We start from the raw sequence: 14,604 nt of genomic DNA on the forward strand, positions 1-14,604 counted from the left end.
CAAAGAACTCTAGCAAATGTGTCAAACATGATTTCCCTGTCACAAAACCATGTTGACTCCGTTTGATTGCGTTAAGCTTTTCTAAATGTCCTGCTTTTTCTTCCTTAATAATGGACTCTAGCATTTTCCCAATGACCGATGTTAGGCTGACTGGCCTATAGTTTCCTGCTTTTTGTTTCCCTCCCTTCTTGAACAGGGGCATCACATTAGCAGATTTCCAATCCGCTGGGACCCTCCCGGAATCCAGTGAGTTCTGGAATATTTCGACCAATGCCTCCACTATCTCTGCAGCCACTTCCTTTAAAACCCTTGGATGCAGGCCATCAGGTCCCGGCGACTTGTCTGCCTTTAGTCCCATTAGTTTGTCAAATACTTGGTCCCTCGTGATAGAGACTGTTACAAGATCTTTCCTCACATTAGCTCCATGCTTATCTGATATCTGTGGGATGTTTATAGTGTCCTTCACTGTGAAGACCGAGGCAAAATATTGGTTTAAATTATCTGCCATTTCCCTTTTCCCCGTTATCAATTCTCCAGTCGCATACTCCAAGGGTCTCACTCTCACTTTAGCTACTCTCTTTTTATGTACCCGTAGAAGCTCTTGCTGTTTCTTTTTATATTTCTTGCCAATTTACTTTCATAATCAATTTTCTCCCTCTTTATCAGCTTTTTAGTCATCCGCTGCTGGTTCCTAAAAAATTCCCAATCCTCTAGCCTACCACTAGTTTTCGCCACTTTGTATGCCTTAGTTTTTGATTGGATACTCTCCTTGACCACCTTTGTTAACCACGGGTGGTTCATCCTTCTCATTGAGTCCTTCTTTTTGACCGGGATAAATTTTTGCTGAGCGTTATGAAATATCTGCTTAAATGTCTGCCACTGCTCATCCACTGACCTTCCCCTTAGTCTATTTTCCCAGCCTGCTTTAGACAACTCTTTCTTCATACCTCTGTAATTGCCCTTGTTTAAGTTGAGGACACCGATTTGAGACCCAAGATGCTTGCCCTCAAACTGAATTAGAAATTCTACCATGTTGTGATCGCTACCCCCTACAGGATCCTTAACTACGATATCTCTTATTAATCCTACCTCATTACAGATTACTAGATCTAAAAAGCCTGTTCCTGGGTAGGTACTGCAACATATTGCTCTAAGTAACAATCCCTGATGCACTCTACAAATTCACCTTCCACATTACCTCTGCCAATCTGATTTGTCCAGTCAATATGCAGATTAAAATCACCCATGACAATTGTAGCAACCCTCTTACACGCCTCCGTTATTTCCCGATTTATACTTTGTCCTACAGTGAGGCAACTCTTCAGGGGCCTATAGATGACTCCCACCTGTGACTTCTTCCCCTTGCTATTTCTTATTTCCACCCAAACTAATTCCACATCATGATCATTTGCAGCTATATCATTACTCACCACCACACTGATACCTTCCTTTATTAACAAAGCTACCCCACCTCCTTTTCCTTTTTGTCTATTTTTCTGGAACGTCAAATACCCTTGACTAATGAGTCCCAGTCTTGGTCACCCTGCAACCACGCCTCTGTAATAGCTATTGTTTTTGCTTGCACATGTAGTCAATGTCTGCCCTCAGACTATAGGCAGAGCTAAGCGATCCCACAACCAATGGATCAGACCAAAGCTCTGCAGTCCTATTGCATCCAGTTGTGAATGGTGGTGGACAATTAAACAACTAACGGAAGGAGGAGGCTCCATGAACATCCTCGCCCTGAATGATGGCCATAACTCGGGCATCTACCCAACAATGTGGAAAATTACCCTTGTATGTCCGGTTCACAAAAAGCAGGACAAATCCAATCCAGCCAATTACCGCCCCATCAGTCTATTCTCAATCATCAGCAAGGTATCATCGACAGTGGCATCAAGCGGCACCTGCTCACCGACGCTCAGTTGGCTTTGGCCAGGACACTTAGCTCCAGAACTCGTTGTAGCCTTAGTCCAAACATGGACAAAAGAGCTGAATTCCAGAGTTGAGATGAGTGTGACAGACTTTGACATCAAGGCAGCATTTGACCGAGTGTGTCATCAATAAGCCCTAGTAAAATTGAAGTTAATGGGAATCAGATGGAAAACTCAACACTGGCTGCAGTCAAGGGAATATGGTTACAGTTTTTGCAGGCTAGTGATCTCAGCCTGATGACATCGCTGCAGGAGTTCCTCAGGGCAGTTTCCTAGGCCCAGCCATCTTCAGTTGCTTCATCAATGACCTTTGTTCCATCATGAGATCAGATGTGGGATGTTCGCTGATGATTGCAGTTCAGTTCCATTTTTAAGATAACGATGCAGTCCATTGCCACATGCAGCAAGATCTGGATAACTTTCAGGCTTGAGCTGATAAGTGGGATGAAACATTTGTGTCACCAAGTCCCAGATAATGACCATCTACAACAAGAAAGAGGCTAGCTTCCTTTTAGATCATCCTCATCCTCCTCTTGAAAACAGAGGTAAGGAGGAATAGCTAGTACAAAAAGAATCACTGGCAGTGGAACAATGGCTCCAGAAATATAAAAATTATGGTTTCATACCCTTCACCAATTTTCCAACACATTTCTAAATACTGGCTCAGAGACCTTTAAGTAAATAAACTTTCACAGCAAGCAGCTTTATGAAGCAATAGATTCAAATTGGGCACTCTGCAGCCCTTCAAGTTAGCTAGCATTTCTAGACGTTTCTAAAGTTATTTTTCTCTGGCACTATTGTTTTGGGAACAATAATTTGCCTTTGGGGTAGAATATTAAATCTGGCACAATACGCACGCAATCATTTTCATGGTCCAAACTAGTGCTGATAAGGGACTAAGAGCAGGGAACTAAGTGCAGCCCCTCTGCTGCATTTCCTCAGTTTTACACCTAAAATTGAGTGGAAACACAGGAAAATCTAGCCTGTGGAGTTTTAAATTTACAAGATTTCAGTATAATAAAAAATAATGAAAAACTAAAAACTAAACTAATGACTGTCATGTGAAGATACATTCACTGATGTTGACCACAATGAGGCCATATGGGTAGAACTCAAAAACAAAAAGGGGGCAATCACTTGCCTGTCCATCATCTACAAGGCACAAGTCAGGAGTGTGATGTAATATACTCCACTTGCCTGGACGGGTGCAGCTCCAACAACACTCAAGACGCTCGAGACCATCCAGGAGAAAGCAGCCTGCTTGAATGGCACCCCATCCACCACCTTCAACTCCCTTAACTACTGACGCACAGTGGCAGCAGTGTGTACCATCCACAAGGTGCAGCGCAACAACTCACCAAGGCTCCTTAGACAGCACCTTCCAAATCCGCAAGCTCTACCAGCTAGAAGGACAAGGTAGCAGATGCATGGGAACACCAACACCTGCAAGTTCCCCTCCAAGTCACACACCATCCTGACTTGGAACTATATCGCCGTTCCATCACTGTCGCTGGATCAAAGTCCTGAAGCTCCCTTCCTAACAGCACTGTTGGTGTACCTACATCCCAAGGAATGCAGCAGTTCAAGAAGGCAGCTCACCATCACCTTCTTAAGATAAATTAGGGATGGGTAATAAATGCTGGCCTAGCCAGTGACATCCACATCCCAGGAACAAATAAAAAAATTAAATATTTAGCAATAAAGTACACTTAAAAAGCTGCATTAATAAGTACTTTGGGGAAAAGGGTTCAATTTTGTAAAAGTAAGACAATACCATACTGCACAATCACGATCATTAATTTTCTGCTCTTATGCAAACAAATTTACAATAGATAAAAACATTTTAACAAATATGGAAAGGCTGATAAATATATTAGGCTGGTCTGAGATTTTAAAAATGGGCCAAGTACATTGCATCCAAAAATATGGGCTGGAATTTTTCATTGGGCAGAAGGCCCAGCCCTCCGGCCGAAAAATCGGTGGCGAGCCCGCCTCTGCCAAGCCTGGGGAGCCAAGCTTGGATTTTTCGGTCTCCAGGCCCTTAATTGGAATTGAGTTGAACTTCCACCTCCTTGAGACAGGACTTCCCGCCTAAAGGAGCTGCCGGCTAATCAGCGGGCTGGCAGCTCTTAGTCCCAGCTGCGCCGTCGGGAGCGGTGGCCACTGCTGGAACTACACCCAGCCATCACAAGCGAGGTGAAGGACGGCCCTGGAAGACAGGTAAGTTTTTAGGGCCTTGCCGTGGACAATCAGCCAAACCCCAGCAAAGCAAGGGGGGGTCGGTTAGGGTGGCAGGGGGAATGTTGTGCATTGGGGGCGGTTGGGGCTTCGGCAGCGGCCCTCCATGGGGCACAGGGTGTCCATTCAGGAGGGCACTCCCCCCACAGCCCGCAAGAAGGCTGCCTGGTTTTATCAGGTGGGGCTCTTGAGGCTTTTGCCGTCTGACCGTCAAGGGTAAAATACCCAGGGTGGCGGGAGGAAGCCCTTAGGTGCTAGTTAATGGGCCACTTAAGGACCTTGATTGCCTGGGGCAGGTGGGCTGTTTCCTGCCGTCACCCCACGTAAAATTGCAGCTGGCATAAGAGGAGGTCGGGAACAACCCCACCACCAGCCCGCTCGTTTAGGGGCCATAAAATTCTGGCCACGGTTTCACAAGGGTATGTTCCCTTTCATTATGAATTTTCTACAAGAAATTACAAAGCATTCATTTAGGTGTTCTTATGAAAGAGATTTCTTACCTGTTAACATAACTAAGAGCTACATATGTTGGCTGTTGTAGCTCCTGTTTCTCTAACACCCGTGGGTCAGTATCTACAGGGGAGTAAAAGTTTAAAATTATTATTAGTGCCACTTTACACAGATTCACATTAACTCATTAATGGACTTTTCAATTGAGAAAGCAAATAAGATGACACATTAAATCAGATACAAAATAAATAATGTAATTTTAATTCAATTGATACTAACTTTCCAGGAAATTGAAGTAAATAATAAAAGCTTTAAGATGCAATTTTGGCAAGAGTACTGTTTGTTTTATTAAAATAGAGCTCTTCGAAAACCCAATACATTTGTAATAGGAATAGACTAGGTTCAATGATGTCATGGCTGAAAGGTTCCTGTCATTATAACAGACACCATGACACATATTGCATTCAATTCAAACTCACAACAACTGTGCCATTATTTTCCATTCCAAAAAAAGCTATGTATCAATGACTATCTCATAATGGTATTACTGAACAAGATAGTTATTTTAATGTACAGCCCCAAACAAGAAATTAGATTATAATTTCAGAATGTTAATGGCTAATAAGACACTCCAACAACAATAACTTGTACAAATATAGCACCTTTAATGTAGTAAAACATCCCAAGGCATGTCACAGGAGCATTATCAAACAAAATCTGACAGAGTCACAAAAGGAGACATTAGGGCACACGAACAAAAGCTTGGCCAAAGAGGCAGATTTAAAGGTGCGTCTTAAAGACGAAAAGAGGGGTAGAGAGGAGGAGAGATGTGGGATGGGGGGGAGGGGGGAATTCCAGAGCTTAGGACCTCAGCAGCTAAAAGCACAGCTACCAATGAGTGTACGATTAAAAAGGCCAGAATTGGCCTGCTCATCCAGTAACGGATGCCCAACAAGCAGTCTGACAATATAGAGACAGTGGAGGGGTTCAGAGAGGTGGTGGTAAGATCGAGCTGGGTGTCGTCAGCATACATGCGGAAACTGATGTAGTTTCAGATGATGTCACTGAGGGGCAGCATGTAGATGAGAAAGAGGAGGGGACCAAGGATAGATCCTTGGGGACACCAGAAGCAACGATGCGAGAGTAGGAAGAGAAGTCATTGGAGGTGATTCTCTGACTGCAAGAAGATAGGTAAATAGGTAAAAATAGAAACTGGCCAATGCAGTCCCACCCTGTTTGATGATGGTGAAGAGGCATTGCAGGATGGTGTGGTCAACCATGTCAAAGATACAGACAGGTCGAGAAGGACGAAAGAAATAGTTTACCTCTGTCACAGTCACAAAGGATGCCATTTGTGATTTTGATAAGAGCAGTTTTGGTACTGTTACAGTGCGGAAGCCTAATTGGTGGGATTCAAACATGGGTTTGGGAGGCAACAGCATGTTCACAGACTTTGGAAAAGCAAGGAAGGTTGGAGATGGGGGAATGGTTTGCAAGGACAGAGCAGTCAAGGTTGTTCTTTTGAAGGATGATGACAGCAAATTTGAAGGAGATGAGGGCAATAACTGAAGAGAGAGAAGCTTTAACAATATCAGCTAACATGGGTGCCAGGAAGGGAAGTTGGGTGGTCAGCAATTTAGTGGGAACAGGGTCAAGAGAGTAGGAGGTAGGTCTCATGGACAAGATGAGCTCAGAGAGGGCATGAGGGATATAGGAGAGAAACTAGAGAAAGATGCAACTTCAGGGCTAGGGTAGGGAGGAAACCTTGGAGGAGGTTTGGCCTAGTGGGCTAAGGGAAGGCAGAGAAGTGGCAGAGGAACAGATAGTCTCAATCTTAGTTGAAAGAAGTCCATGAGCTCCTCGCACTTGTTGGAGGTGAGGGGAGAGGAGACGGGGAGAGGGTGCTCCGAAGACAGCTGGCATTGGAAAGCAATGGTAAAGCACCTTGGTACGTTTTATTACGTGAAAGGTGCTACATAAATATAAGTTTTTGTTGTTGTAAATTGAACATTTGGAACAATTAACTGTGTACAAAGCCCAGAATGAGATGTTGGTGGGCTGGATTTAATCCAAAGGCCTTGTGAAGTGCAGTTCTAGGCTGGACTATGGGCCAGTAATTACCTCTCTGCCATTGTATCTTCATTGGAAATGTGTTGTAAAACCCCATTTCCTCCATGCTTCTGTTAAGATACAGCAGCAAATGGAAGCAGCTCTGAAATTCCTGGCTTACATGATATTTTCGAGATCCTACATGAAAATGTATCAGTCGGGTTCTCCCTTCCCTTACTTAAGCCAATCCATTTCAGGCTAATTTTAATGGAGGCATTTTGAATTCCTCTTCAAGGCGTCATTATTTATCATTTACTGTTAATATAGACCTAAAATTAACAAGATCTCAAGACCTAAGTTTGATAATTGGCTCAATTTATTTTCTTTCCTCATTCCTAATGATTTTCAGTCATCATTAACTGCTTCTATTTTTAAACTTCTCAAAGAAAAATACAACATAAATCATTTTCACAAGCAAATGACTTCTGTATGATATTAGAAACATTTGAAGACTATTACACAATCAGCAGTCACAGTGCTATCAAAAGTAAAAGGCATTTGCTGAAAAATCCTTTTTCAAATTTGCTTGTGGAATATTCCGCTTACATACATTAAAAAAGTGAAGATTTTTTTTGTTGAAAGGTTTTGGTAGTAGATCGTGTCACTTCCAGAAAGGTTGGGAAATTAAATCCAAATCAGCTTTTATAGAACTAGATCAAGCTTTAACTATAAAGGACTGTTGAGGAGCAGAGTTTAGTACAGGGACTGTCCAAGAGCAAAGCTCGCAGTATGGACTGACAAGGGCAATGCATGGATTTAAACAGGCATGCATAGAGTTCTTTCCTCGGAGGAGAATATCTTTTGGAGCAACAGAATATAATGGGGGTGCTGCTGACTGCAAATAGCTTCCTTCGGGTGCCGCTCTCAGACTGGTAGCACAATATAGCTGCAGGCCAAGATGAAGCACACTGCAGAAACAAATTCACTTGTGTCATCTATAAACAAACATGCATAAAGCCTGAAGCTTAATCTGCTATGAAAGATATTGTCACTCGAAATCCGCGTTTCGGATCTGGAGCAGCGACTGGAGACACTTTGGAGCGTCCGCAAGGCTGAGATCATCATGGATAGCACGTACAGAGAGGTGGTCACACCGCAGGTAAAGACTGCTCAGGCAGAAAGGGAATGGGTGACCGCCAGGCAGACTAGAAGAACTAAGCGGGTAGTGCAGGAGTCCCTACCTAACAGATTTTCCACTTTGGAGGAAAAGGAGTGGAAGAGCTATCGTGAAAGGGGATTCTATCGTAAGGGGTACAGATAGGCGTTTCTGTGGCCGCAAACGCAACTCCAGGAAGGCAGAGCAAATATCGACTTCTTAAGGCACAAGTGAAAAATGCAAGGCTGAATTTCATTTATTTTAATGCAAGGAGTCTTACTAGTAAGGCAGATGAATTGAGAGCGTTGATTAGCACATGGGATTATGATATTATTGCTATCACAGAGACATGGTTGAGGGAGGGGCAGGGCTGGCAGCTCAATATTCCAGGGTATAGAATCTTCAGGCGAGACAGGGGAGAGGGTAAAAGAGGAGGTGGCATTGCACTGTTCATCAAGGAGTCAACTGCTGCAGTAAGGAGGGATGATATCTTGGAAAGTTCCTCAAATGAGGCCATTTGGGTAGAACTTAAAAACAAAAAGGGGGCAATCACTTGGCTGGGAGTATACTACAGGCATCTAAACAGTCAGGGACAGATAGAGGAGCAGATATGTAGGCAAATCTCAGACAGTTGTAAAAATAATAGGGTAATAATAAGGGATTTCAACTTCCCCAATATCAACTGGGATAGTCTTAGTGCAAAAGGCTTAAAGGGGGCGGAATTCTTAAAATGCATACAGGAGAGCTTTTTGAGCCAGTACGTAGAAAGTCCTACAAGAGAAGGGGCAGAACTGGACCTAATCCTAGGGAATGAAGCTGGACATGTGGTAGAAGTGTCAGTGGGGGAGCATTTCAGGGATACTGACCATAACTCTGTAAGATTTAAGGTAGTTATGGAAAAGGACAAAGATGGACCACAAATAAACGTACTGAATTGGGGGAAGGCCAATTTCAATATGATAAAACAGGATCTGGCCAAAGTGGACTGGGAGCAGCTACTTGTAGGAAAGTCTACATCAAACCAGTGGGAGTCATTCAAAGAGGAAACAGTGAGACTTCAGAGCCAACGTGTACCAGTTAAGGTGAAGGGTAGAACCAACAAGTCCAGGGAACCCTGGATGTCAAGGGATATAGAGGATTGGATCAGGAAAAAAAAGGAGGCTAATGGCAGATTTCTTTCTTTCTTTCTTTTGGGCCTCCTTATCTCGAGAGACAATGGATACGCGCCTGGAGGTGGTCAGTGGTTTGTGAAGCAGCGCCTGGAGTGGCTATAAAGGCCAATTCTGGAGTGACAGGCTCTTCCACAGGTGCTGCAGAGAAATTTGTTTGTTGGGGCTGTTGCACAGTTGGCTCTCCCCTTGCGCCTCTGTCTTTTTTCCTGCCAACTACTAAGTCTCTTCGACTCGCCACAATTTAGCCCTGTCTTTATGGCTGCCCGCCAGCTCTGGCGAATGCTGGCAACTGACTCCCACGACTTGTGATCAATGTCACACGATTTCATGTCGCGTTTGCAGACGTCTTTATAACGGAGACATGGACGGCCGGTGGGTCTGATACCAGTGGCGAGCTCGCTGTACAATGTGTCTTTGGGGATCCTGCCATCTTCCATGCGGCTCACATGGCCAAGCCCGATTTGGAGTGCTGAAAACAGTGGAGGCACTAGAGGAGTATAGAAAATGTAGGGGGGTACTTAAAGAAGTAATTAGGAGAGCGCAGAGAGGACATAAAAAAACACTGGTGGGAAAGATAAAGGAAAATCCTAAGGCATTTTATAAGTATATTAAGGGCAAGAGGATAACCAGGGAAAGAGTAGGGCCCATTAGGGACCAAAGTGGCAACCTGTGTGTGGAGCCGGAGGACATAGTTGAGGTTTTAAATGATTATTTTTCATCTGTGTTCACAATGGAGAAGGACGATGTAAGTGTAGAGATCAGGGTGGGAACTGTGATATACTCGAACACATTGGCATTGAAAGGGAGGAGGTATTAGCTGTTTTAGCGGGCTTAAAAGTTGATAAATCCCCAGGCTCAGATGAGATGTATCGCAGGCTGTTATGTGAGGCAAGGGAGGAGATAGCAGGGGCTCTGACACAAATTTTCAAATCCTCTCTGGCCACAGGAGAGGTACCAGAGGATTGGAGGATAGCAAATGTGGTACCATATTTTAATAAGGGTAGCAGGGATAAACTAGGTAATTACAGGCCAGTGAGTCTAACATCAGTGGTTGGGAAACTACTGGAAAAAATTCTGACGGACAGCATCAATCTCCACTTGGAGAGGCAGGGATTAATCAGTGATAGTCAGCATGGCTTTGTCAGGGGGAGATCGTGTCTAACTAACTTGACAGAATTTTTCAAGGCTGTGACTAGATGTGTAGATGTGGGTAAAGCAGTTGATGTAGTCTACAGGGACTTCAGCAAGGCTTTTGATAAGGTCCTGCATGTGAGATTGGTTAAGAAGGTAAGAGCCCATGGGATCCAGGGCAATTTGGTAAATTGGATCCAAAATTGGCTTAGTGGCAGGAGGCAGACGGTGATGGTCGAGGGTTGTTTTTGCGAGTGGAAGTCTGTGACCAGTGGTGTACCACAGGGATCGGTGCTGGAACCCTTGCTGCTTGTAGTGTACATTAATGATTTAGACATGACTATAGGAGGTATGGTCAGTAAGTTCGCAGATGACACGAAAATTGGCAGTGTCGTAAATAGTGAGGAGGAAAGCCTTAGATTATCGGACGATATAGAGGGACTGGTAAGATGGGCGGAGCAGTGGCAAATGGAATTTAATCCTGAAAAGTGTGAGGTGATGCATTTTGGGAGGACTAACAAGGCAAGGGAATATACAATAGATGGTAGGACCCTAGGAAGTACAGATGGTCAGAGGGACCTTGGTGTACTTGTCCATAGATCATTGAAGGCAGCAGCACAGGGTGTTTAGGAAGGCATATGGGATACTTGCCTTTATTAGCCGAGGCATAGAATATAAGAGCAGGGAAGTTATGATGGAGCTGTATAAAATGCAAGTTAGGACACAGCTGGAGTACTGTGTACAGTTCTGGGCACCACACTATAGGAAGGTTGTGACTGCACTGGAGAGGGTGCAAAGGAGATTCACCAGGATGTTGCCTGGGCTGGAGCATTTCAGCTATGAAGAGAGACTGAAAAGGCTAGGGTTGTTTTCCTTCGAGCAGAGAAGGCTGAGGGGGGACATGATTGAGGTATACAAAATTATGAAGGGCATTGATAGGTTAGATAGGAAGAAACTTTTTCCATTAGCAGAGGGGTCAATAACCAGGGGGCATAGAATTAAGGTAAGGGGCAGGAGGTTTAGAGGGGATTTGAGGAAAAATGTTTTCACTCAGAGGGTGGCTGGAATCTGGAACACACTGCCTGAAGGGGTGGTAGAGACAGGAACCCTCACAACATTTTTAGGGCGGCACAGTGGTGCAGTGGTTAGCACCGCAGCCTCACAGCTCCAGAGACCTGGGTTCAATTCTGGGTCCTGCCTGTGTGGAGTTTGCAAGTTCTCCCTGTGTCTGCGTGGGTTTCCGCCGTGTGCTCCGGTTTCCTCCCACCTCCAAAAGACTTGCAGGTTGATAGGTAAATTGGCCGTAGTAAATTGCCCCTAGTGTAGGTAGGTGGTAGGAGTAATGGTGGGGATGTGGTAGAGAATATGGGGTTAGTGTGGGGTTAATATAAATGGGTGGTTGTTGGTCGGCACAGACTCGGTGGGCCGAAGGGCCTGTTTCAGTGCTGTATCTCTAAATAAAATAAACTAAATAAATAAAAGTATTTAGATGAGCACTTGAAACGCCATAGCATACAGAGCTACGGGCCAAGTGCTGGAAAATGAGATTAGAATAGATAGGTGCTTGATGACCGGCATAGACAGGATGGACCGAAGGGCCTGTTTCTGTACTGGATAACTCTATGACTCTATGACATGTTTGTGGAAATTCAAATCATGAAAGACATTTTTTTTAAAGTATGATCCAGTCCATCTCTTCTAGCCCATTTGGTACACTTCATAAAACCTCAATTCATTGCATTATCAAAACTACTTGGTGCAAGTGGAAGTACTATAATAAAGCTTTTCCAGCTGCAGAATATGTCTGACAATTTATATGTCTGAATGTCAGAAATTCCTATAGTAACTCCTTCTGTTTTCAGCTTGCCTAAACTGAAAAAAATGATTGGTACAAACAGACAGCTACTTTTAAAAAGAGACACAAATGTAGATTTATATCAGTCATTAAAAATGAAAGCCTTAGGTTAATCTGGTCCACCAGTGAAAATATTTTAAAAAGTCAAATATATCTAACATTTATATTTTCCCAGTTCAGCTGTAAAACTATTCAAGGAGTTTAGCAAAGAATATTTAAATTTTCATTGAAGGAAATTTCTAATTGTAAATGCGTGCAAAATGAACAGAATATTACTTTTTGAGAGGAATCTAAGTCAGGTAATAGGAAAATGCTTCTGAAGTAGTTTATTTTTAAAGACTGGAGGAATAATTGTGCTCATCAAGGTAGTGATATCTGTGCTGAGTAATGAAACACTTCATGTTTTCCTGAACTGTTTTTATTGGTGCACAAATATTCTAATAATTTTCAAAAAAACATTCAATGTGTCAATACTGTCCGATGGAAACCATTCTTGGTACTTTTGTCTGCCTTGAAGATGGTTTTAACATCGACAAAATTATGTATACTCTCATTTGTTAATATTAATTGCATACCAACGATTACTAAATTGCAATGTTTGTTTGCAACTCTATATGGAGTTGGTGGAAACATTGTGCCTTGTGCACTGGGATTAGTTTTGATAGCCTGCAATATCTTAGGATTGAGTTATGAAAACTCCCAGGTCAGGTACTAATATGAAAAGTAAAAATGGAAGAAAAAAAAGATTTGCATTTATATAGCACCTTTCACAACCACCAGACATCTCAAAGTGCTTTACAGCCACTGAAGTACTTTTGAAGTGCAGTCACTGTTGTAATGTAGGAAAGCACAGCAGCCAATTTGCACACAGCAAGCTCCCACAAACTGCAATATGATAATGACCAGATAATCTGTTTATGTAATGTTGATTGAGGGATAAATATTGGCCAGGATTCCGGGTATAACTCCCCTGCACTTCTTCAAAATAGCACCATGGGATTTGTTACATCCACCCAAGGAAGCAGATGGGGCCTCGGTTTACATCTCATCTGAAAGACAGCACCTCCGACAGTGCGGCACTCCCTCAATCCTGCACTGGAGTGTCAGCCTTGAGTTTTGTACTCAAGTCCTAGGCTGGAATTTAACATTGAGGCAGTGTCCTCGCCCAATGGTTGGAAAGCCAGTCTCCGCTGGGCCTGGAAGCCACGCTGCTATTTTGCGTGGCCCAGGAAGGCCCTTAATTGGCCTCAGTCAGGACTTCCACCCCTCTGAGGCAGGAAGTCTCACCTCCAAGAGCTGCTGGCCAATCAGGGGACTGGCAGCTCTTCAGTCCCAGCAGTACCACTGGGAGCAGTGGTCACTGCTGGGACTGCATCCAGTAAGAAGAGGAATGACGGATGTCACCCTTTAAAAGAGGTAAGTGGAGGTCGGACTATACCAGGGAGGTAAGTGGAGGTCTGGCTTCACCGGGGACAATCGGCTGGGTGCTGGTGAGGTGGAGGTGAGTGGGTCGGAGGGCAGGGGGGGTAGTTTTAGCAGGGGCAGCCCATGCTGCTGGGGAGGGCCCTCCATGGGGCACAGAGTGCCGATCAGGAGATCCCCCATCTCCAGCCCACAAGGAGGCTGCCAGGTATCACTGGGCGGCCTCCTCAGATGCCAAAGTGAAATACCAATGGCGGTGGGAAGAGGCCACTTAAGTGACCATTAATTGGGCACAGCACCCCCTGCCTCCACCCCCACCTCCTAATTCACAACGGAGTGGGGGGGGGGGGGGGGGGCGGTGTTAAATTCCAGCCCTGGAGTGGAACTTACAGCTTGTGACTCAGAGGCATAAGTGCTACCAACTGAGCCACAGCTGACACCTACATTACCTCCAGCACTGCAACTTAACCTAAGCTGAGGGATATGCCAGCAGAGTACTACCATTTATTAATTCAGGAATCTTTGTAGTCTCGCTGAAGGAGTGACAACTCAGTGCTAAATAACGGATAATTTCATGCTGTGAATTTACTCCCAATAGCTCAATGCTAATATTTTTTAAAAAGTACTGATTTCCTATGCAACATTGGAAATAATAGCATCAGAGAAGAAAACCCCCTACCCTTTAAATCCAAATTAATTTCACTTCAGACACTTAAGGCTGTCCACTAGATTGGATTTAATTCCATTAGTGTGGACGAGATTCAAAAAAGGCCTAGAAAATTAGATGTGCTCATTTTTGGGAGTGTGGGTGTCAACATTTTCACTAAGCTGCATGGGTGCGTGGTCTCGCAGCAGCCTAGAAGGTACCGCACAGTACTGCACTACATGGTAAATAATGCATGCGTGCAGCATTGCAAAAGAATTTAAAGAGACCACACACAATAACTAAATTTTAAAGGAAACACTGGCAGACGGCACAGATGGCGTCCCCTGCACCTGAATGCTGAGGCCCGAGGCCCCCCCCGATATTGAATCTAAGACCTCATTTAAATGGAACCAGTGGGTTGTGTAGAGCTGACAATAGATCATGACTGAAGTTTGGGTTGGTGTTGACATTACAGGGTGGGCAATTAAACTTCAGATTGAGGCAGGGTGGGTGCTGGGGGAAGCAACAGCACAGTGGTCAGGTGGTAACGA

General features: G+C 44.1%; 1 protein-coding gene across 2 annotated transcripts in view; it reads right to left on the reverse strand.

Moving 5' to 3' along the window:
* Positions 1-14,604, reverse strand: part of jazf1b (JAZF zinc finger 1b) — a 454,958-nt gene that overhangs the window by 294,746 nt on the left and 145,608 nt on the right. For both annotated transcript variants that reach the window (XM_068059392.1, XM_068059401.1), the window contains exon 2: positions 4,673-4,745. In XM_068059392.1, coding sequence (XP_067915493.1) covers positions 4,673-4,745 — 73 coding nt within the window. The remainder of the gene's footprint in view (positions 1-4,672; positions 4,746-14,604) is intronic.

This window comes from Heterodontus francisci, chromosome 2 (genome assembly GCF_036365525.1).
Source record: "Heterodontus francisci isolate sHetFra1 chromosome 2, sHetFra1.hap1, whole genome shotgun sequence".
Classification (NCBI taxonomy): domain Eukaryota; kingdom Metazoa; phylum Chordata; class Chondrichthyes; order Heterodontiformes; family Heterodontidae; genus Heterodontus; species Heterodontus francisci.